The 23,651-nt window shown below is 38.0% G+C and overlaps 1 protein-coding gene across 2 annotated transcripts in view; it reads right to left on the bottom strand.

Annotated features, from left to right (window-relative positions):
- Positions 1-10,402: 10,402 nt before the first annotated feature.
- The window catches only part of LOC126095121 (synaptic vesicle glycoprotein 2B), a 582,081-nt gene continuing 568,832 nt past the window's right edge, over positions 10,403-23,651 (bottom strand). For both annotated transcript variants that reach the window (XM_049909829.1, XM_049909828.1), the window contains exons 11-13: positions 14,779-14,938; positions 12,919-13,046; positions 10,403-11,895 (exon numbers count right to left, since the gene is read on the bottom strand). In XM_049909829.1, the coding sequence (XP_049765786.1) occupies positions 11,840-11,895; positions 12,919-13,046; positions 14,779-14,938 (344 nt within the window). In that variant the 3' untranslated portion in view covers positions 10,403-11,839. The remainder of the gene's footprint in view (positions 11,896-12,918; positions 13,047-14,778; positions 14,939-23,651) is intronic.

Raw genomic sequence — 23,651 nt, 5'->3', positions numbered from 1 at the left:
TAAGCCATTGGTCCTGGCTACGGATGCTTCGCAGTATGGGGTGGGGGCGGTCCTGGCCCATCGCAACGCAGATGGTTCCGAGCAACCACTGGCGTTTGCGTCGAAAATGCTTAGTCCCGCGCAGGCCCATTACTCCCAGGTGGAAAAAGAGGCTTTGGCCATTGTCTACGCTGTTACCAAGTTTCACCCTTTCTTGTATGGCACGAAGTTTCAGTTAATCACTGACCATAAGCCGTTAATATCGTTATTTGGCCCCGCCTCTCAGATTCTGGATAGGGCGGCCCACAGACTACAGCGCTGGGCCTTGTTCCTCTCTAAGTACCATTATGAAATTCGTTTTCGCCCTACAGGCCAGCATGCCAACGCCGACGCTCTTTCCCGTCTTCTGGTGGGCCCGGACCCTACATTTGATCGAGAGGAGGTTATGTGTTTTCATTTGGATGTGGCATCCCGCCAAGCGGTTGATGGCTTCCCGATCACTAGTTCTCGAGTCGCCAGGAAAACGGCGGCTGACCCAGTTCTCCGGCAAGTAGTTCGCCTCATTCAGCAGGGGTGGTCGTCCCGCCCTCCGGGCCGGGCCTCGGACCCTCTTCGTAATTATTTTCTTCTGCGAGACCGCCTCTCGGTCTTGGAAGGAGTTCTCCTTCTGGCTACCGATGATACAGCTCCTCGCGTGGTTGTTCCTGCAAGTTTACGAAGGGAGGTCCTCACGTTATTACATGCGGGGCACTGGGGTGTTTCCCGTACTAAAGCCTTGGCTCGCAGACATGTGTACTGGCCCGGTATTGACAGAGAAATTGAGCACTTGGTGGCCGCCTGTTCCCAGTGTGCGAGCCAACAAGCATCTCCCAGGGCAGCGTTCTCTTCATGGCCGCCGGCAACCCAGGCATGGGAACGTGTTCACATCGATTTTGCGGGCCCGTTTCTCAATGGCTTTTGGCTCATTGTCATTGATGCTTATTCCCGATTCCCATATGTGGTTCGCTGCTCCTCAACCACTTCAGAAGTTGCAATCCAGGCACTAGCAAAAATCTTTTCTGTGGAAGGTCTGCCAATCACCCTGGTCTCGGACAATGGACCGCAGTTTCTTTCACAGACCTTCCAGGATTTTTGTAGGCACTTCAGTATTTGGCACGTTTGCTCTCCCCCCTTCCATCCACAATTGAATGGGGAAGCTGAGCGCATGGTGCGCACCTTTAAGATGCAGATGAAAAAGTATGTGCACGAATTTCCTGCAGAGGAAGCATTGACGTTTTTCTTGACGGCATACCGGACCACGCCAATGGGAGACCGCAGCCCCGCAGAGCTCCTCCATGGGCGTCAACCTAGGACTCTGCTGCACCTCCTCCAGCCTGGTCCTCGCCAGTCTTCACAAAACGGAGTACCTGGCTTTCCACTGGGTATGTCAGTCTGGGCCCGTGGGTTTGGTCGCAATCCACATTGGATACCGGCGGTGGTCCTGCACCGACATGGCCGCCAGCTCTATACCTTGCAGGCGGGGGACCGGGTGGTACGTCGTCACCAAAATCAGCTACGTCCACATTCGGGCACCCACCCTCCGACCTCTCGGACACCAGCTTCCCCATTGCCGGCACCTGTATTGGTTTCACAGGGGACGTTACCTCCTCTCCCCGCTGTGACTCTGCCGCACTGCGATGGTTCTCAGCTTTGGCAGCCTCCAGTGGCTCCAGCACCGGCATCGCCGTCATTCGAGATGCCCCAGCGAGAGCCGGCCCCCCTAGCCGGCCCGGTTTCGCAGGGGGCTAGTTCCCCTGTGGTCGTCCCTTCCCCTTCGTCCCCGCCACTGGGTCTTGCCCCTCCTGAGGTGGAACAGGATCCAGAGTTCGACAGCTTGTCGCCCGTTCTGTCCCGGGCTCCGGTTGTGGGACGACGGGGGCCTCTTCGTGTGGGTCACTTCCAGCCATATTCGAAGGTTCCGGCTCAAGGGTTGGCAGATCTCCTTGACTCCGGCCATCCAATGGATGTGGAGGTCATCGCTCCTGCCCGACGCTCCACCTTCCGACGCAGTGGATCACAGTGGCTTCACCCCCCGAAGGAGGAGGAGTGTAGTAGCCACCAGAAAGATCGCGGGAGGCGCACATTGGCACGGCGCGTCACGGACGGTAGTTGCCGCAATTAGAGTCCCATCCACCAGAGGGCACGTGAGAATTCGGACGCGACCTCTGCCGGCGTAACAACAAGAACAACAACAACAACTCCGGCAGGACAGGTCGTGCGCAGTCAGTCAACTTCGGGCATGCCTAGGACACAGTCCCAGTCTACGCTAAGTGAAGTGCGACGTAACGTGAACAGCGTTACTACAAATACATTACTTTCTCAAAAAATTTTGATAGAGCTGTCAGAAGAGAGATTGGGCGGTAGTTGTTGACATCTGGCATATCCCCCTTTTTATGCAATGGTTTTACAATGGCATTTTCAGTCTATCGGGGAAAACACCCTGCTCCAAAGAGCTATTACATACGTGGCTGAGAATCCTACTTATCTGTGGGGAACAAGCTTTAAGTACCTTGCTGGAAATGCCATCAATACCGTAAGAGCTTTTACTTTTCAGTGAGTTTACTGATTTCAGAGGGAGAGGTTGGTGGAATTACAGTTGTTTCAAACTGCACAGGTATGGCCTCTTCTGTTAGTAGCCTTGCCTCTTCTGCTTAAGATCTAGATCCTATTTTCTCCACAACATTTAAAAAATGATCATTGAAAATATTTTCAATTTCTGATTGTTTGTTAGTACACTTGTCATTCAGTTTTATGGCACTAAAGTCTTCTTGTGCTCTTCGTTGCCCTGTTTCCCTTTCAATAATATTCCAAATTGCTTTAATTTTATTATCAGAGTCACTGATCTCAGAAATGATACACATGCTTCTGGACTTTTTAATAACTTTTCTTAGTACCGCACAATAGTTTTTATAATATTGAATAATTTCGAGGTCAGTACTCCCTCTTGCTGTTACATACAGTTCTCTTTTACGGTTGCAAGATATTCTTATTCCTTTAGTTAGCCGAGGTTTTTTACATGTTTTCTTGGAATTATGTTTAACTATTTTCTTGGGAAAACAATTTTCAAATACCCTTAAAAATGTATCGTGAAACTTTGTTAATAGACTTTCTCAGGATGGTGTAAGTTTGTCTTGCAATAGTCTTCCAGTCCTCCTCCTCCAGTATCTCTGTGACACTCTCCCATGAATTAAACAAACCTGTGACCTTTCACAGTGCTCTTCTCTGTATACATTCAATACCCCCTGTTAATCCTACCTGGTATGGTCTCACAGACTTGAGCAATATTCCAAAACCAGTCTCATGAGTGATTTGTAAGCAATCTCTTTGTAGACTGTTTGCACTTCCTGTGTATTCTACCAATAAACTGAAGTCTACCACCTGCTTTGCCCATGACTGAGTCTATGAGATCATTGCATTTCATATCCCTGCAAAGTATTACACCCAGGTATTTGTATGAGTTGGCTGATTCTGACAGTGCCCCACTGATATTATAGTCATAGGATACTATGTTTTTTCGTTTTGTGAAATGCTAAATTTTACATTTATGAACATTTAAGGCAAATTGTCAATCTCTGCACCACACTGAAATCTTAACAAGATCTGATTGAATATTCATGCAGCTTCTTTCAGATAGTACTTTATTATACCTCCTATGATGGCACTTTTGACAATAAGTGTAGGTGCAGTACTGAGTCAAATGCTTTTTGGAAATCAAGAAGCACTGCATATATTTGGTTGCTTTGATCCAAAGTTTTCAGTATGTCATGTGAGAAAAGTGCATGTTGGGTTTCACATTATCAATGTTTTTGAAAACCATGCTGGTTGGCGTTGAGCAGGTCATTCTGTTCACGATACCTCATTACATTTGTGCTCAGAATATGTTCTAAGATTCCACAACAAGTCATTGTCAAGGATTTTGGACAGCAGTTTTGTGGATCAGTTCTACTACCTTCTTGTAGACAGGTGTACCTGTGACTTTTTCCAAGAACTGGGCAAGGTATCTTGTTCGAGAAATTTATGATGAATTATAGTGAGAAGAGGGGATACCTCAGTAACTCAGCTGAAAATTCAGTATACAATATGACAGGGATTCCAATGGGGCCTGGAGCTTTGTTCAATTTTAATGATTTCAGCAGTTTCTTAACACCACTGACACTAATACTTATTTCATTTGTCTTTTCAGTGGTACACAGATTACAATGGGGCAATTCTCCTGGGTTTTCCTTTGTAAAGGAACATTTGAAAATGGAGTTAAGCATTTCAGCTTTTGCTTTGCTAACCTCAGTTTCAGTTTCTGTCTCACTCGCTGGGGCTGGAGGATCAATCATAGGTAAAGCAGCTGGCAGTGCTCAATTTACTAGTAAAATACTGGGGAAATGCAGTCAATCAACAAAGGAAATTGCTTACAACTCATTCCTGTGATCCATCCTACAACATTACTCAAGCTTGTGGGACATGACCAAATAGAAATAACGACAAATATTGACCCTATACAGAGAAAGACAGTGGTTTGTTTGACCCCTGGGAGAGTGTCACAGAGATGCTGAAAGAACTGAATTGGCAGACACTTGAAGAGGGACGCAAAGTATCCAGGGAAACTTGCTTATACAGTTCAAGAACTGGCATTAAGTGATGACTCTAGTAATATAGTATGACCCCCTGTATATCACTCTTGTATGGATGTAGATGTATACGTATCCAAAGCATCTAACTGAGTAACTGCTCTTTAATTTTTGTCCTATTTTTGCATTAAAACCCTCCATTATCATCATCTTGTAGGATGTGCTGTCATTTGTATTTCTGTAACCATTTGTAGGGGTCTTCTGCTTGTTCAACAGAATGTGAGCATGTTGCTGCATAGACTTGGATGTTTTCCAAGGACTGTCTCGTTTATTTTTTATAATGTGATTGTAGATTGTACAAATCAATCAGGACGCATCAACTGCATACACGCCTAAACAACATCTTAAACTCAAGAGAGAATGCAGCAGATAAGCATAACAGAAATCCAAAAGGTGTTTTTATCCATGTGGGAACAAATTCGCCCCTAAACAACAGCGAGGAAGAAATTGTAAAACACAAGGAACCTCATCCGAATGGCAAGAAGACTCTTTATGAATTCCAGAGAATAATAGGTAGCATTGTGTACAGGAGATCGGCGAGTGACAGCTATGTGCAGAGAATAAATGGCAATATGAAAGAACAGTACAATATATTAGGAGTTGGTTTCAGCGAGTCCAACAAATTTCTAAGTGCAAAGTGTCTTGGCAAAGATGGTCTACATCTGAATAAGTTGGGCTAAAAAATATTCAGTAAGATGTTCACAGATACTTGCCAGGCCGTAAAAAATAAGGGAAACTGTTAAGTAGTGATGGGGGGTAAAGAAACTTGTGTACCATTAAAAAAAAACAAATTCACTATCTGGCAAGAAATGTGCTAAGGACCTTAACTATTAATCAAAGTAGATATGTTATCCCCTGGAATGGTTTAAACACTGATGCTTCACACAATAAAAGCTCCAAAACAGATGAATTGGAAATCATTCTGTCAGAATGTGCAAATATTACCATTGTTTGTTTCAATAAGCACTGGTTTACTGATGACATGTTTAAAATTCTAAACAAAATAAGGAACTTCAGATTAGCAAGTAGCTTTTGAAGAAGAAGAAATAAGTCACATGGAGGCTCATGTATACTTCTACGTAGTGATATAAATTATGACACCAGAAACTGTTTTAATTATTTAAATGGAGAATGTGTGTTTGAGAGCTGCTGTGTAGAAGTAGTAGACTCACTAGCAAATGTTATAATAATCTCAATATACAGAATCACAGGGACATCAACAACATAACTGTTCTTATCTAAGCTACAAATTGTGCTAGAAGACCTTTGTAGAGAAAAACAGAAAAAATTGTAATAGCTGCTGATTTTAATATTGATATCACATGAGATAGTAGCTACACTTCAAGATTAGTAAAGAAATATGGTTTCAAATTGAATTTCTTTGAATCTACTAGAGACAATGGGCAATCAGCAATGTTTATTGACAATGTTCTAACTAATCATGTACATAAATATGTGTATAAATTTTGTCTAGATCTAGGTATTTCACATCATTATGCATTGTCCATTGAGCTGCCACAGACAGGCAGGAACCCATATGAGCAGGACCTTTAGGAAAAAAAGCTTGCTAACATTTAGGAGAAGTTAACAGAGAAAACATGGCCTTTTGATCGTTGTAACACAGTTTTCTTGGTGTCTTTAATGAAACATTTCCACCTAGATTCTGCAGCAATAAAATAATAGATAAATTAAAGTGGATTGCCCGTGGCATAAAAATTTCCGGTGTAAGGAAAAGGCAACTACACAGAGAACTAAAATATAATGAAGACATTGATTTCATTACATATGTTAGACTCTTTAAACCCATATTTAAAAGTTGTCAGGCAGCAAAACTACTGGCAAATAACAGGCTAATTTTAAATCATAAAAATAAGACAAAGGCTGTGTGGTCAGTCATTAAATCTGAGTTAAGTGTTAAATGCTGTAACCGAGAAATTTCAAAAATTGACATTGAAGGAAATACTGTTATTAAGTCCAACTCAAATACCAGAGTACTTTAACGAATTCTTTATAAATATAGCAAAGTCTGATGCAGATGTAATAGATTATCACAACAACGTAAATTCTCAAAAGTTTCTGTGGAGGACGTAGAAAATGCTATTCTAACATTAAGAAACAAAAAATCTGCAGGTTGGGATGGAATACCCACCTATGTTATTAAAGTGGTACACAATAGAATTGCAAACCAACTAGCTCAAATAATAAATCTATGTTTTGAAGAGGGCTGTTTCCCAGAGGTACTGAAATATGCAGGAGTCAAACCACTCTTCATGAAGGGATCAAGAGAGATCATGGGAAATTATCATCCTATCTTGATTCTCCCAGTCCTATCCAAAATGTCTGAAAAACTTGCTGTTGCACAAATTCAAAACATCATTGCAAAATATTCTGTTATTCTAAACAATCAATTTGGTTTTCAGCAGGGGAAAAACACCATAGTTACAGTAAACAGCTTCATTGAGAAAATAAGTACAACATTAGACAAGAGAAATAGGTAGCAGGAATTTTCTGCGACCTCATAAAGGCGTTTGATTCTGTAAACCATGCGTTGCTTGTTTACAAACTTGAAAAATATGGCATTAGCAGCAGTGCCCTACAATGGCTTAAATCCTACTTATCCAAAAGAAAGCAAAGAGTTGGCATTTCTTCAAATGGCGCATATACTTTTCTGACCGGAAAAAGATATCTCAGGGTGTTCCACAAGGCTCCATATTAGGCCCAGTCCTATTCTCTTCTATGTCAATGACTTACCATTAAAAATCATCTCCCCGTCAGTTCTGTTTGCAGATGATACTTCTGTCTTATTTGAAGATCAGAGTTTGCGGAAAATTCGCAAATCTGTGATCAGAACCCTCAGTACTTTAGAAACTTGGTTTCAGATAAATGGGTTGAATCTAAACATATTTAAGACTCACATGATGCAGTTCAAAACCAAACAGTCAAAAAGTGAGCAGATTAAGATTGTACACAACAATCACGACACATAAGAAGGTGACTCAGTCAAATTTTTAGGTTTAAATGTAGATAAAAATGTGAGCTGGCAGGCACACATTGAACACCTAGCAAACAAACTGAGCAGCTTTGCATTTGCAATGCAAATAGTATCAACTGCAGCTGACATGGACACACAAAAAGTAGCATATACAAGCTACTTCAAATCCATTATTAGGTATGGTATTGATTTTTGGGGTAACTCGACAAACGTAGTGAGGATACTAAAAATACAGAAAAAAATCATTTGAAGTATGTGCACTCAAATCACAATGAACCACGTCAACCATTGTTTAGAAAACTTAAGATATTAACTCTGCCATTCTTACACATGGATGAGATTATTATATTTTTGTACACTAGACATGAATTATTTGAGGGAAACCATTTTGTCCATTCACATGATACTAGAAACAAAGAAAATTTTATGCTCCACACCCAATGTCTCAGACTGTATGCCCAGGGACCTCAATACATAGGACCTACTTTTGGATCCTAATTTTCAGCATTTTTTCTCATGAGGCAGGAGGTGGAAGAAAGACATAGTAGCAAGGATTACAAAAGGCACCATTGACTGCAATGATGCGTCATAGGCTAGACAGTGTTCTGGGTTTGTAGTGGTAGGGTGGGAGGGAGGTAGTGTTAGCAAGCGTGTGAATCCCCACAACTGATGTTAGTCGAATTGGTGCACTGTTGTGGCCACTTGAATCCAGTGTTGCCAGATAGAGATTGGTTTCCTGCACCATTGAATACATGACCATTTTTAAGACTGGTGGGAATTTGAAATAAAAAACTGGACATTTTTATATTAATTTGAGTAGAAGATGCACCTGAATTTCGGAGGCAATTTTTTGAAGAAAATAGTGTGTAACTTGCAGTTTGGAAACAAAATTAACTTCCTTTCAACAACTAAAATAGCTGCACGCTTCAGAGGCAGCTTTTTCTATTCCTGAGACTATTTTTGTTCTGTTGTTGCAACTATGAGAAAATGTGTATTTTTTTCTCTAGATGCATTTTGCGTCATCAGTGATCTGTAATTAAAGATATTTACAATTTGATTTGTTTTCAAGATCAAAAACCAGTTCACTAAAAATATGTGGTTTTTTAGTTATGGTGATTCCTGCTTAGTTTCTCTCCTAAATCAGGACATGTTTGGCGTTTTTCTTCATTAGACACTGATACTTGTTGTCTACGTTTTAGTTCCTCTGCAGAACTATGCATTTATTATGTTTTACACAGCCCACATTTTCATAAGAAGTGCACAGTTCTGCAGAGAAGCTAAAAAAATAGACAACAAGTATCAGTGTCTAATGAAGAAAAACACCAAAGATGTGCTAGCAGATGGCAATTCCTGATGTAGGAGAAAAGCCAAGTGGAAATCACCATAAGTAAAGAGCAACATATTGTTAACAAATTGATTTTTGATCTTAAAAACAAATCAAATTGTAAATATATTTAATTACAGACCACTGCTGATGCTTTACCTCAATAAAACAAAATGTTTCTGGTGAAAAAACAAAAACAAAAAACATGCATTTCCTTTAGTTACAACAGAACAAAAATACTGTCAGATATTGTAAAGGAACTGCAAACAATTTGGCACTCAAATGAAGCTTTTTCTAGTTTCTTAAGCTGGCTCTTCATTTGTTTAATTTGAATATTATTGTGATTCACCACATATTGATTAATTATGCAATTTCTTGTTATACATGTGACTATGAATGTATGTGCTGATGCAATGAGGGCACGATTTTGTGGTTGTGTTTCTACTTGTTTTCATTGTCTGATGGGATTGACTGTTATGATCTGAATTACTAATTAGCAGTGTCAACTGACTACTGTGCAGTGGAAGCAGCACTGAGTACCACTAATCAGGAAAAATTAGAGTAAAGAGCTCGAGCTATCAAACTACCATCTGTTCGGATGACTAGACAAATCTTGCTTTGAAGAAGTAAATGCTGTTCTAAATTCTGTGAACCAATAGCCAAGACACTGATGTTTACCATGGGAAAATATTTGCCCTTTTGCAATGATGAATAGAAACTGTTGAAAAGTATGGCACTTTTTATGTAAGTTCTTGAGGTGCAAAAAAGTGAAGTGCCAATAATGATGAATATGTATGGACACTACCTAAATTAGTCCCATACTCAGGAAATGAGCATTGGGGCAGATGTGGGAATCCTGCATTGCCACACAAGGCAAGTTCTTAGGGGAGGTGGTTCGCTGTTGCCTTCCTCTGGTATGTCATAAAGTATCAATTGTATACCTGTGTTGTGTGGACAACTGAGCTGAGTGCTTGGACAGTGTAATCTTGTGCTATGAGTGTAAAGCAGTGTTGTGGATGAATGGAAGGGACAAGGTGAAACCCAGGGCTAGCACATCTATCATGCTGCACCGAGGGGAATGTCAGGATTTAAAATCCACATACAATCGGCAAATCACCATCAGCTGTGTCGTACGCTCTGACTTTATGAGACACTATTGAGAGGCTTGTACTGCGAAATTAAACCAGGACACGGGCACAAAGTCTGGCAATGAAGAACTGGTCGCCACCATTTCTCCTCGCCAACAAAATGCTAGCGATGAAAATTTCTTCTGTCATCAGGACTGGAACCGATACCCCAGGGTACATAAACAATCCCAGCTGTGAAGCTGGGTTGTATGCAAATAAAATTACCGAAAAAGTTGTTGAGTATGATATTGACCATACATTGTGCATGATTGGATCAGGAATGGGTAACTTTTGAGAAAAAAATATATTTTTCATCAAGTAGTATTATGATTAAACTTTTATTGTTTTGTATTATGATTGACTATTGTGGTTACTGCAAGTCATTTTCTTATATTACTACATTCAGTTTACAAGCTATATACAATACTCAAAATGTGCATAGTCCTTTTATAACACTATTTCAGGAAACATGATTCACAGAAATTCATAACACATGCACTCCATAGATATTAGTTACTTAATGTAAAATGACTAGTTTATGATTGAGTTGAACTTTGTTAGCAATATTTCTTTTTTTAACAGACCAGTGTTCAAATTAAAAAGCTGCCATTGAATGATAATATGTAGTAATTTGCACAGTCTTAAAAACAGGACTGATTAGTCAAAGTATTCAAATAGATAAAACTGGATATCTATCTGATTCGTGACATTGATTCAAACAAAAATCTAGATTATACTCTTGGAAAACAAATGATACAACAGAAAGATACAAAAAGTTGGAGATTTATCTTATCACAGTTGACTAAGCACCTTTTGGGGAGTAATATACTTATTTACAGCACTTCTTTTGAACAATAAATATATACATTTTACACAGCAGCATAACAAATAGTTACTTGTTTTCACTTACAAACTTAACAATTTTGGTATATTTTCCACAAATTTTATAGTCTAATATTGTGAAATTATTAACAGGGGAAACAGAGTTGCAAAATGTTCTGGAAGAAATACTGTAGCTGTGCAGTGAAACATTTACAAACAACACTGTAGAGGAGCATGATTTTACATTTTGCACTTGTCATCATAAATAATATTTATTCCTACTTATTCTACAGAAGTCTTTGTACAGACAATCCACAATCATAGTGTGTACAGAAAGTAGCATTAATGATATGCTTTTGTGTTCAATATTCTAATATAGTATCCTCTTGTTTGGTTTAAAATGTCATAACAGAGAAATTTAGTGTTTCCCTGAGCATTCGGAATTTCTGTTTTTATTATCTAATGCTTATTGTCTACTGGACACAGAACCTTATTTCTAGCTGATATAAATTTACAGGCATTGTAAACAGAAAGAAGTGTGTGTTTGTGTGATTTTTTTTATTGTAACAGTGTTTTGAATTTTCATCCTTTAATCCTGGTCAATCAAAAATTGCCATCTTTTGGCAAATAAATGTATAATGTTAAAGCTAAACCAAGCCACATATTTTTTCCTTTAACATAACAAATTACATCTAAAATCTACATATTTTACATTTGTTTGAGAAATATCTGGTATTTACAGTTTCATTACCAACAGTCAACTCTGCATGAGTGGTTAAGTAGAGAGAACTATAACAATGGCTGCATGCTTCAAGGTGTAAAAGAAGCAATGCCGTATCCAAGTCAAATAATGCTGAAATTGGTCTCTCAGTTTTATGGCAAGTTTGTGCAAATGCACATAGTAGTTGATAAGCTCTGTCATCGCAAGCAAGTGTCAAGACAAAGGTTCCCTTGTTGTGTTTGGCAGAAGTAGACACAGGAGCCCCCCTCCTGAAACACACGTTATACATTCCAAAATGTGTGCCAGTAGGTGAAGCAACAAACCATAACAAATAAAAATAAACAAGATAACATTCAACTTTTAAAAAAGTAACATACCCTTGAGAAATTAACAGAAAATACAGTTTCATAGCATCTTTCAATCCGAATGTCTATAACTAGTTTCCTTTTTAGAATGTTGCTTTCAGCTATGTTAATGGCTTATTGTTTTTTGCTGTCCTTTTAAACAGTACATAGAAAAAATAGTTAGTTTGTTCTTCTTCTTTCCAAAAATTCTTCATTCTGTCATTATTGGTCTGTTATTCTTTTTGTGTCCATGTATTTTTGAGTTTCAAAACTCTTTTTGACCACATTCACAGACATGAACTCATAGAGGCAGATCTGTCTACACTGTAGTCCATGTAGTTGCCAGTTGATCAGTAGCAACTTTTGTGAGATTCTTTTGGGTGATTGTTAGTCATCATACTCTGGTTTTTCAGGTCTTATTTTCAGTGTCATGTATTCATGTTATATGTTGATAAATATTCAGACATATTGTGTGTGCAATGTAACTAAATCATCCCATCAGGGAATACAGTTCTTCTGGGTATTTGTGCATCTAGTTGCCATCTTGAGTCAAAACATTTTACTCAATATAGGTCACTCTATTCTGTCAGTGGTACTGGCATTAATAGTTAATGATGATGTCTCTAAGGCATAGTGTGCTTCTAAAAGAATGACTATGTGATAGTAGAGAAACTTGGCTTTTGTGAAAAAAATACTTCTTATAGTGGATGTTCCAGATAACTGTGTAAGCTTTACAGAGTTTTTATGCAGAGATTTTATAGGTCTCTCTGTCTCTGCCAGTGTTAATTTCATCTAAGTATTTGAACTGTTTAACTCAAGTGATGTTATCTTTGATTAAGCCCGTAAGTACTAAGTGAAATTATTACTATTACTGTTGTTGTTATTATTAGCTTACTTATTAAAGCTTACTTGTAAGTGACTGATTTTTAGCGTTATTCTAAAACTTACCGATTAGAAGGCATGCAACAATGAAAGTTGGTGCCGGACAGTACAGGTCCAGCAGCTGTGCGATTACAATGTTTCCTATTATTCCACCTAACCTAGCTGCCACCATAGATACAGCAACACCTGTGGCTCTGAAACAGTGATAATATGTTAGGAAATTTTGAGTAAAAATTGTAATTTGTACTTCTTACAGGCGTACGAAATGTAAAGCATAATAGTATATTAAATACCCAAGAAAGATAAGCTGTTTATTTTCATGAAAACATGTTCCATAATATGCACAGGTTAATGTTAGGACAGTAAGAGAAATTCTGAATTGCTTTCAGTTTTCAAAACTCTATCCTCGAAAGTTTATGAAGAGAATATCTGCAAAAATGTAAGTTTAAATTATTAAAAGATGGGTGCTATTTGGGCACTAAGAAGACTGACTGACATTTCAAAAAGCTGACTAAAGTTTTTCCACAAGTCGGTAACATTCTAATATAGTCTGATTAGTATGCGCTCAAAATACACAATACAGATGTGCCATACTTTTTGCAAATTTAAAGATGGAAGTAAGATTAGTGTTTGCCTACTATGAGTCCTGTTGTACCTGTAAATAATGCAGAGATCTTAAATATTCAACCAAAAGGCTGCCACACACAGATTTCTGCACCCACTCTCCTGTCACAGGTAGCTTTTATATGATGACTGAAGCATTGAGTTCATTCTCTATCCTTGCTTTCCTGCTTCACTTCCAGTTTTAATGTTTTATATTAGTATTTTGCCAAGTGGGAGGACACAATGATTAAAAAACTGGACACACATTTAGCTTGAGGAACATGAAATCCCACCTAGCTGTTTTGATTTGGATCTCTGTTGTTTCCCCATATCTCTTTAGGTATATCACAGGGTAATCCCTCCTTCAATAAGGCTGCAGCTACCAACCCCCTCCCTCCTCCCTTTCCCACTTTCTCCACTTCTTGGCCAATTAAATCTCATTCTACATCCTTTCCTATATTGCACTAAACTTTGCACTTCCTACATAACTGCAACACCCAATATCTGCTAGTGTTGAGCATGTTCTAGTCTTGGTCTAGTTCTGCTATTTTTCCCTCTACTACTACTTCCAGAACTAAGTTAACTATGTGTTCTTGGCTGACATAGCAGCTGTCCCAAACTTCTCGTAAGGGTCTTCCATAGACTTCTTTCCCATCTTCTCTTTTTAATACCTCTCCATTTCTTTCTTTATCTGTTCATTTCCTTTTTAACATTTCCCTCTTTCAAAGGCACTCAGTTTTTGCCTCTCCAGATTTCCAATCGCCCACATTTTGCTTATGTGCAGCACTGATCTCCAGAGTCACTCTTTGTGAAATTTCTTCCTTGTTTGCATACCAACAGCTGATGCCACCAGAGTTTTTTTTTATAATTGAAGAAAGCTTTCTTTACCTATGCCAATATATTTGTGATATCACAATCTGGTCCCAGCAACAAATGTAAAACTAAATTGTGCACAGAAACAGTTGTTGCACCATGGAGTGAATTACTGTCCTATGAATTAAATTATTCTACAATACTATAAAAACTTTTATTTGAGGATAACTAATGCTGTAATTGTACATTGTTGACATTGTCCATGCACTTATGATCACACATTACAAGCAGAAAAAAGGTTGTATTTTAGTATTCAGCTATTATGGTCAGCTGACTTTAAAACATTCAAGCAGTCTTTACTATTTTTCAGAATGAGTAAGTAACTTGGTAAAATCATCAAACCCCAAGAACACACAAATAAATTATTGTAACTATGCAAGAGTATCTGCCATTATTATGAGAAGAATTCATAAATGGGAACATTGTCATATACACTAAAATGTTGGTTACCTGAGGTGTGTCGGAAAAATTTCTGTGATGAGACAGTCAAGGGCTGCATTTCCACAGCTTATAACACCACTAAACACAGCAGACACTGCTAAGTTTTGCTTGGAATTGTATACAAAGTACATTCCAACTGCACATAAGCCCGATGTGAATGTACTGAAGACTGAAACATAAAGATGATTCTTAGCTATCAAGATGCGAAATGATATAAAAGAGCTGTTGCTTATATCAAAATAGCCAATATTCTGTTTTAAACTCCTGCTACTATTTACAAATACTTACTAGGTACAAGAAGTTGTTATTTTACAAAATTTTAAACATTCTACACAATCAGTGATCTTACTTTCAGGTATGTTGTTATTCCCACATGCATCAAAATTATTAGTGTGACATTTTACAGTCCGTATATTACATCTACATTCAGTTCACACAGTAGATAGATATGTACATGTACATGTATTTATTTTAAGATCGCTGTCGGTAATGATACTTGGTATAGAAAATGCGTAATCTATACTTATTATTATTATTATTATTATTAATCATGTACAGGCCCAATAGAACCACGTGAGTTGAAATCAATCAATCTCAGTTTTGATGGCTGGTCTTCCTTTGTTTCCAAATTTGTTTCATCCTTTCAGAATGAAGTCTCTTTCTTTCATCAGGACACACTGTTCCAGTCCGTTTTCTAATTTCCCTCTGACCAACTTTCCAATCAACATCTTTTGTCTGAATGTTTTTTTATCTGTAATGTCTGCTTGAGTTATACCAGCTACTTTAAGACTCTCCTTAATCGCAAGGATCCATTTAATTGGATCAGTTTTGGCCTTACTTCTGTTTTTGTAGAATTCTACTATTTGTTTTGTCAACCTAATGGGTGCCATTATTTTAATGTGCCCATAAAATTTAAGTCTTCGTTTTCTCATGTCACCACGTACGTCTGTGTATTCTTCTATTTCCTTATTACTTCTCAGCCTATAAGTTTCTCCATAGTAATTCTGGGGACTAATACATTCTAAACAATCTTTCTTTCTTTTGAATTTCTTCAGTATCCCTCTTTCTATTTAAAATTAAAGTATCTGGTCCATAAAGACATTCAGGTTTGATTACAGTGCTGTAATGTCTAAGTTTACTCAATTTATAAAGTGATTTTTTGTTATGAATATTTTGTGTTCATCTGAATCCAGTCTCTTAATTTGTTTACTTATTTCGATTTCATCAGGTTCTTTAAAGTTAGGGTTGGTGTTATTAGTTTGCTGTGGCTGGAATTTATTCGTTGTTTCTGGACAGTTTAATAGTTTTTTCAAAATAATTAACTAGTACCTTACAATTTTCCTGGTTGAGAGCCAAACTGCCATTTTCATTTTTCAAGCACAGACTTTGTTGCTAACTGGTAAGATTTGTTTTGAATGTTTTATAAAAGTTTCTTGTACTGTTCTTTTGGAAGTCTTTCGATTTCTAAAAGTTGGGCATTTCTGTAGTTTCTTTTAGTCTGTCAGTTTAATTTAGATGTTTCTTTTCTTACAGTTAGAAACGTGTTGTATGTATTTTCAGTTTTGTTACTATTCCAAATTTTGAAAGCCTCATGCCTAGATTCAAATGCTGTTTCACAATCCCCATTCCACCAAGGGTAGTTTTATCTCTTTTGAAATGGAACCAAATTTCGTGCTGTTTTGATGAACTTTTCTTTCAGGCTTTGCCAATTGTTGGGTTGTTTTTTTCATCAAGTTTGCTTGTTAGAGTTGGGGTTATTTTAGTAGTGTCAAATTTTGGGATAACATTTTTTTTGTTTTCAAGAGTTTTTGAGATTGAAGTTTTACTTTTATGCATGTTAAATACTGGTCAGAATCAATGTTAGCTCCTTTCCGAATTGGGTATTTGTAATTTCTTTGTAGCTAGGGTATGAAATTGCTACATGATTGAGTTGAAATTCCCCAATAAATGTACTGGGTGCAGGCCAAGATTTTTTGTTTAGATGGGTTCTTTTTAAAATGTGTTGATATACTTTTAAGGCTAAAATTTTTGCACATTTCAACAAGTCTTTTGCCATTTTGGTTTGTTCGTTTATGCACTGGAAATTCACCCACCGTTTTCTTAGTCTTTTTTCTCTTTACCTAATCGAGCACTAAAATCACCCAATAAAATTTTAACAAAGTTTGAGGGGATTTTTGAGATGATGCTTTCTGACATTTCCTACGCTTGATTATTGTCTTCATGTTTTTTGCAGTTATCCTCATTGACTGGCATATAGGCATAAGTTAAAGTGTATGCCATACATATTATAAATTAAAGTACCTTGCTACATTTTTCTGTCTGTAACTAAAGGCTAATCTTAGGAACTAATGTAGTGATTTTGATACAATTTTCACTAGGAAGCTTTGTACATATAATTTATTACCACTACGTCAGACAAGTCATATGGCTATAGATACTTACTGCTGCCTATGTGCAGCCAGGGTGAGTTGATAGCATGCAATATTTAGAGTGCAGAAATATGGACATTTTACTTTAAAATAATCTAGATGCAATTTATACATACTTTTTAAACAAGATGCAAATGAATTACATATTGATTAGTTACATTAGAATAATACCCCTCCTCCTTTCTTAAGTAATTCAGTGACTGGCAGAACTATGTGTGAAACTTCAGTAGATTTGTTCTTCCCACATAACTATACACATTGGCCATGTCTCTCACCAGAGCAGAAACAACTAAGAATGATTAACGGCCCCCGCCCTACTAACCATATTTTAAATTTGTATTTTTTCTACAAATTTGCTTTGCAACTATTCCATCACCCTGTATCAGTGTCCACAGATCAGACAACATTTTTACTTACTTTTGCAACTTGTCAACCTTTTATACTCTTAACGATGGCTGGGAATCTATTTTAAAATAAGAACCCTGCACTTACAGTCCCCAACCAGTTATTTTGCACCTATGTGTTGTATTCATGAGTGTCTCCATTTAATGACTGTGTATAATTACAACATAAATGTTACACTATATAAATAAAACAATCCTCTGAAATATGTAATATGGTATCATTAGTTTTCTGAACTCTTTTCACTAATTTATGGAGGAGTACCATCGTGTAAGCTTGTTAATGCATCTGATGGCTTTCTTTTGCAATATTAAACACATAGTTACACTTGAAAAGCATGTACTTTCAAACTAAATGTAATCTATACTTAATTTATAGTTGTTCAACAATGGAAAATCCAGGATGGAATGTAACAGTATTATGAAAAGGGTAGCTGCTACTTATCATACAGTGGAGATTTTGAGTTTCAGTTAGGCGCAACAAAAGAACTGTCAGAAAATGTGAGCTTTTGGCCAACAAGGCCTTCGTTGGAGATAGAACATATTCACACACACTCATGCAAATGCAACTCACACACACGACTGCAGTCTATGGTTGCTGAGGCCACACTGCAAGCAGCTGCACATGATGGGAAACACAACTGGGTGGTACAAACAAATCCAGAGTACGCTATGGACACTCGCATGGCACCATCCTATGTCAACCTATTCATGGGCCATCCAGAGGAATCCTTCCTAAACACCCAAAATCCCAAACATCTCATCTATTTCAGATTTACTGATGAAATCTTCATGATCTGGATCAAGGCGAGGGCACCTTATCCACATTCCTCCAGAACCTCAACACACTCTCCCCCATTCGTTTCACCTGGTCCTACTCAACCCAACAAGCCACTTTCCTCGATGTTGACCTCTGTCTATATCAACCCTACCAACCACCAGGAATACTTCCACTTTGACAGTTGCCACCCTTCCGATATCAAGGAGTCCCTTCCAGACAGCCTAGGCACCTGTGGAAGTTGGATATGTAGTGACAAGTGGTCCCTCTCGAGATACAACGAGCCTCTCACTGAGACCTTCACAGAGTGAAGTTACCCTCATAACCTTGTACAAAAACAGATCCCCCATGCCTTATCTTTCCAGTCACTTCTCATGTCACAAAGTCCCACCGACTGGACACAGAAGAGCATTCCCCTTGTGATTCAGTAACACCCAAGACTGGAGCAACTGGTTCACATTCTCTGTCCAGGTTTTACTGCCTCTCATCAAAATGCCCTGAAATGAAGAATGTCCTATGCACTCCTTCCCTCCAATCCCACAGTGGTATTCTGCCATCCACCGAAACCAGACAAGATCCTCGTCCATCCCTACACAACCCCTGTTCCTAACCCCTTGCCTCATGGCTCATATCACTGTAATTGAGATAGATGCAAGATCTCCCACCATCGCCTACTCCCTGTACATCCATATTTTCAGAGATGGTTGTGGGACTCGACTGTTCAGTACAGGATGTCAAATCAAACACTTTTCAGCTGTCTAATTTCCAAACTCTTATTTTATTTGGCTACCAGTTTCAGTGATTTACTATGCCATCTTCAGACCCACTGACCAATGTGTAGGAAGATTCCAACCTTGGCAGATGGTGGTTGAAGTGATCGGTGTATCAAGCATAAATCTACAAATAGCAGTATTTGAATGATGACCCTTATTTTGACTGGAACACAGGTTGGAATCTTCCTGCACCTTGGTCAGGGGGCCTGAAGATAGTGTGGTAAATTGCTGAAATTAGATGGGTAAAAAGTGTTTGATTTGATGACATCCACCAAACAGTTCACTAACCATCCCATCAGAGACAGGGCTACCTATGAAACCAGTCATACGATCTACAATCTAAGCTGCAACCACTGTGATGTATTCTATGTGGGCATGACAACTAATAAGCTGTCTGTCCGCTTGAATGCCCACTGAGAAACAGTGGCCAAGAAACAGTTGACCACCCCATTGCTGAGCATGCTACCTAACACAACATTCTTCATTTCAATGACTGCTTCACAGACTGTACCATCTGGATCCTTCCTACCAACACCAGATTATCTGAACTGTGCAGGTGGGAACTCTCTCTGCAACATATTATACATTCTTGTAACCCTCCTGGCCTCAACTTTTGTGTATATCCATTGCTACAGGAAAGGCTACAGGTAGAATAACAGGTCACAAGCAGCAAGGAACCTATTGCCAGGCTTAGCCAAGTAACAGAGAACATAGGGTCCTTGTGCAGAGATTTTGATGGCAAGGATAAGGTAGTCATAGTAGGATGAGCAGGAAACAGCCTGGCTAGCATTTTAGAATATAGCATTATAGGTAACCCCTGAGGATGTAGGGGCAGCAACAGTACACAATCGTGTGGGGTTTGTCATGGTTTTGCAGCAATGTAATCAGCCCTGCGCCATATGAACAAAGAGCTGAGCAAATTGCTTTTGACTGAAGCAAAGTGTCATTTCTGTGCCATGCTTGTTGCTGTGGTTGGGAGTGAGGATACACTAATCATGACCTGCATCTGAATACGAGAGGGAAGGAAAGATTAGCTGAGTACTTTGCTGAAAGTGTAAGGGGGTCAAAAGCACACAACACAAAATCGCTGTGATTACTAGAATCAAAGGGGCACACTTTTTAGGTTAGAGTCAGGTTACAGACAGAGATTACTGAAAGAAATTAGAGGAGTACAAGACCATAATATGTGTAACAGTTTCCAACTTTGTCTCATCAGAACATTAGAGAGTTGAAAAATAAGATTGATTTGCTTATTGTATGCCTAGGAGATGTGAAAAATTCTGAAGTGATAGATCTTCTGTGCCTCTCTGAATACCATGTTACCGCAGAGATGGAGAAGTTAGACATCTGCAGTTATAGACTTGCATCATTTTCATGTAGAGTTAACACGGAAAAACGAGGAGTTGCAAAAAATGTAAAGTTGGGCACATAAAATATCGAAACAAAGAGTTTTGTATTGATCAGGATATGCTTATCCCCTCCAGGAAAGTTGCAGCTATTTATAAGAAATATAGGTGCATTATTGAGCTACCTGTCAGGCAAGAAGAAACAATTAGTTTGTGGAGATTTCAGTGCAGACTTCTTAAAAGATATGTACAGGAAAAATGAACTAGAATTATTATTTGGGTGTCTGAATCTGATTTCAGTAGTCAATTTTCCATCTTGTGTGCAGGAAAAACAGTGAGACACTGATAGATAACATTTTTATAGACAGTGCTCAGACTGAAACAATTAACATGCACTCAATTTCTAATGGTCTACCTGATCATGATCCACAATTAGTGGAAAAATAAACAGTATGGTACCTAACAGCCCTAAGATAGGTTCATATAATGCAGTGAGACTCATTAATGAGAAAGGGATAGAATGTTAAGGGAAGGTAAGGCATGAGATATATGTAGAAAGAGATGCAAATGTCAGATTTAATTTATCCTATCTTAAATGTGCGTCAATATCTGCATGTTTCTTTCCTAAAAAGTTATCCAGAAGATTCATAAAAAAAGAAGTAAGCCATGGATAACTAAGGGAATTAAAATCTCATGTAATAGGAAGAGGGAAATTTGTGTAAAGGTCAAAGTAAGTCAAGATCTGACATTACTTGCATACTATAAAAAATAATGTAGTATTTTAAAGAAAGTCATTAAAGTATCCAGAAGTACGCATGTCCTGACAGAAATAAATAATGCAGATAATAAGATTAAAACTATATTGGACATAGACAATGGGAGACAGGACAGCTGGTCAGTGTGCAAAATCCCATAACGATTAAGCTAAATAACAAAGTTGCAACTAATAACTCACAAGCTGCAAGTATCTTCAACAACCACTTTCTAAATGTAGCAGCAAATATAGGATTAAAGGATTCAGTTGAAGAAGCAAGAAAATATATTACAGGATGTATAAGCCCCAGGACAACTGGGAAATCCGTGAAAAATTGGAAATTTTTTCATCTGGGATAAAATGGGAAAAACACAGGAATTTTTTAGAATTCTGGGAATTTTACATTGTTTTAGTTAAATTTCTGTAATTTTGACAGGTAAGAATTGGTACTCTAACAAAGATTTTTACTTTAGCCTTCTACTGCACAATAATACTGCAGCAATAAAAAGTAAATGGGAATAACACCAAATAAAACTTTAGTTGCAAAGAAAATGCACCATTTACAACAACAAAATACTTTGCATACACAAGCATCTGCTGACAGCAAAACGTCAAACCCTTTAGGAAGAAGACTATGCAATGCTTTTGTGACAACAAACTGCTTTCAATGAGAGTGATGTCACAACTGTTTACATTTCTAATATGCCGTGGGAAAATATTGCAAATGGCAATTTGAGAAGTGTTACTTTCAAACAGTTTGAATAATGTTACATGTGAGAATGTGTGATGAATTCCTTTATCAAAGACTGTTCGTCTCTCATTCAAAACAAACTCTTGAGGACCAGGTACTCAGAAAAATTTCAGGCCCAGAAGACCAGGCATTTCTGTCATTACTTAAAATTTTACTAACACATTTGTGTGTGATGTGTCTTAAAAAGTATGACCAATATTATATGTGGAAGCTTACATTTTCTTGTAAATATACTATATGTATATGAATTTAAACCATTAACTTTTCCTTTTAGTGTGTTCATGCTACTTAACAGTGATGTTGTTACTGGCTAAAAAAAACTGCATCGCAATCCCGATTTACTAACATGCTGGATTTCATTTCCTAAAGTGCCAGGAAGTTCTACACCTGTGTCTGGAACCTTTACCATTTAAAGAACTGATAAGTTTCATAATTCCAAGGGAAAGTATACTGTCATTTAAAATGGAGAAAGTGTATTTTCACCCAGTGAAAGGTGTTTTTTCACTCAGGAAAAAGTGTATTTTCACCCGGAAAAAGTGTATTTTCACCCGGAAAAAGTGTATTTTCACCCGGAAAAAGTGTATTTTCATCCGGAAAAGGTGTATTTTCACCCGGAAAAGGTGTATTTTCACCTGGAAAAAGTGTATTTTTAATCTGGAAAAAATCTGGGAATTTTTTTTCCTTGTCTGCATATACATCCTGTATTAAAAACATAATTCCAGAAAACCTTAAGCAACTAGAATCAGCACCAACATCCTTCACTGAAATTAATACAACATTAAAAATTCTAAAAAACAAAAGCTCTGTGGTTTTATGGAGTTTCAAAGAGAATTCTGCAAAATCGTTATAACTTAATAAGTAATATCCTTAGTGATATATTCAATTCACCACTGGCACAGGAAAATTTACCAGACAAATTAAAAGATGAATTATGAAAGCATTTCATAAGAAAGGTGACAAGACACACGTAAACAATTATTGTCAAATTTCCTTACTGACATCTTTTCCCACAATATTCATAAAAGTAATGTACTCAAGAGTAGTGCAAGAGGAAGGGGATGTAAAGGCACAGAGCGATTAATTGAGCACGAGTTGAGATACAATTTTGAAACACATTTATTAACATATACCAAGATCAGGCGATCTTAAGGAATCAGCAATAAAATAGCACATTTTGTAAATACAGACTAGACTTGAGCAGACTGAAGTATCAGAATGAATACCTAAGCCATTATAAGAACACGTTAACTAATAAACATAGCAGATCCAAATGACCCATCAATGTATCAGTCATAAGCTTTATCAATAATGTACAAATAATTGAAAAACACACATACAGCAGAAAATTAATCATTAACTGACATTAACAAGATACTAGCCAACAGGCTACAAATTACTCACTCCTCATATCAACAATAATCTCATAAGCAATGTAGGAAAACACAGATTGCTAATCACACACACACACACACACACACACACACACACACACACACACACACACACACACAACTCCAGCATCTCGGATGGGAATGAAACATCACGTGGGATGCAAGTAGCAATCTGGAGGGGGTGAGGAAGGGGAAGGGGAAGGAACCCCCCTCCACATTGTTGCTTGCATCTAACGTGATGTTGCATTCCAGCCTGAGA

Source organism: Schistocerca cancellata, chromosome 8, assembly GCF_023864275.1.
Source record: "Schistocerca cancellata isolate TAMUIC-IGC-003103 chromosome 8, iqSchCanc2.1, whole genome shotgun sequence".
NCBI classification, from domain to species: domain Eukaryota; kingdom Metazoa; phylum Arthropoda; class Insecta; order Orthoptera; family Acrididae; genus Schistocerca; species Schistocerca cancellata.
Note: the sequence above shows the minus strand (reverse complement) of the source record. Positions and strands in the feature narration are given on the sequence as shown.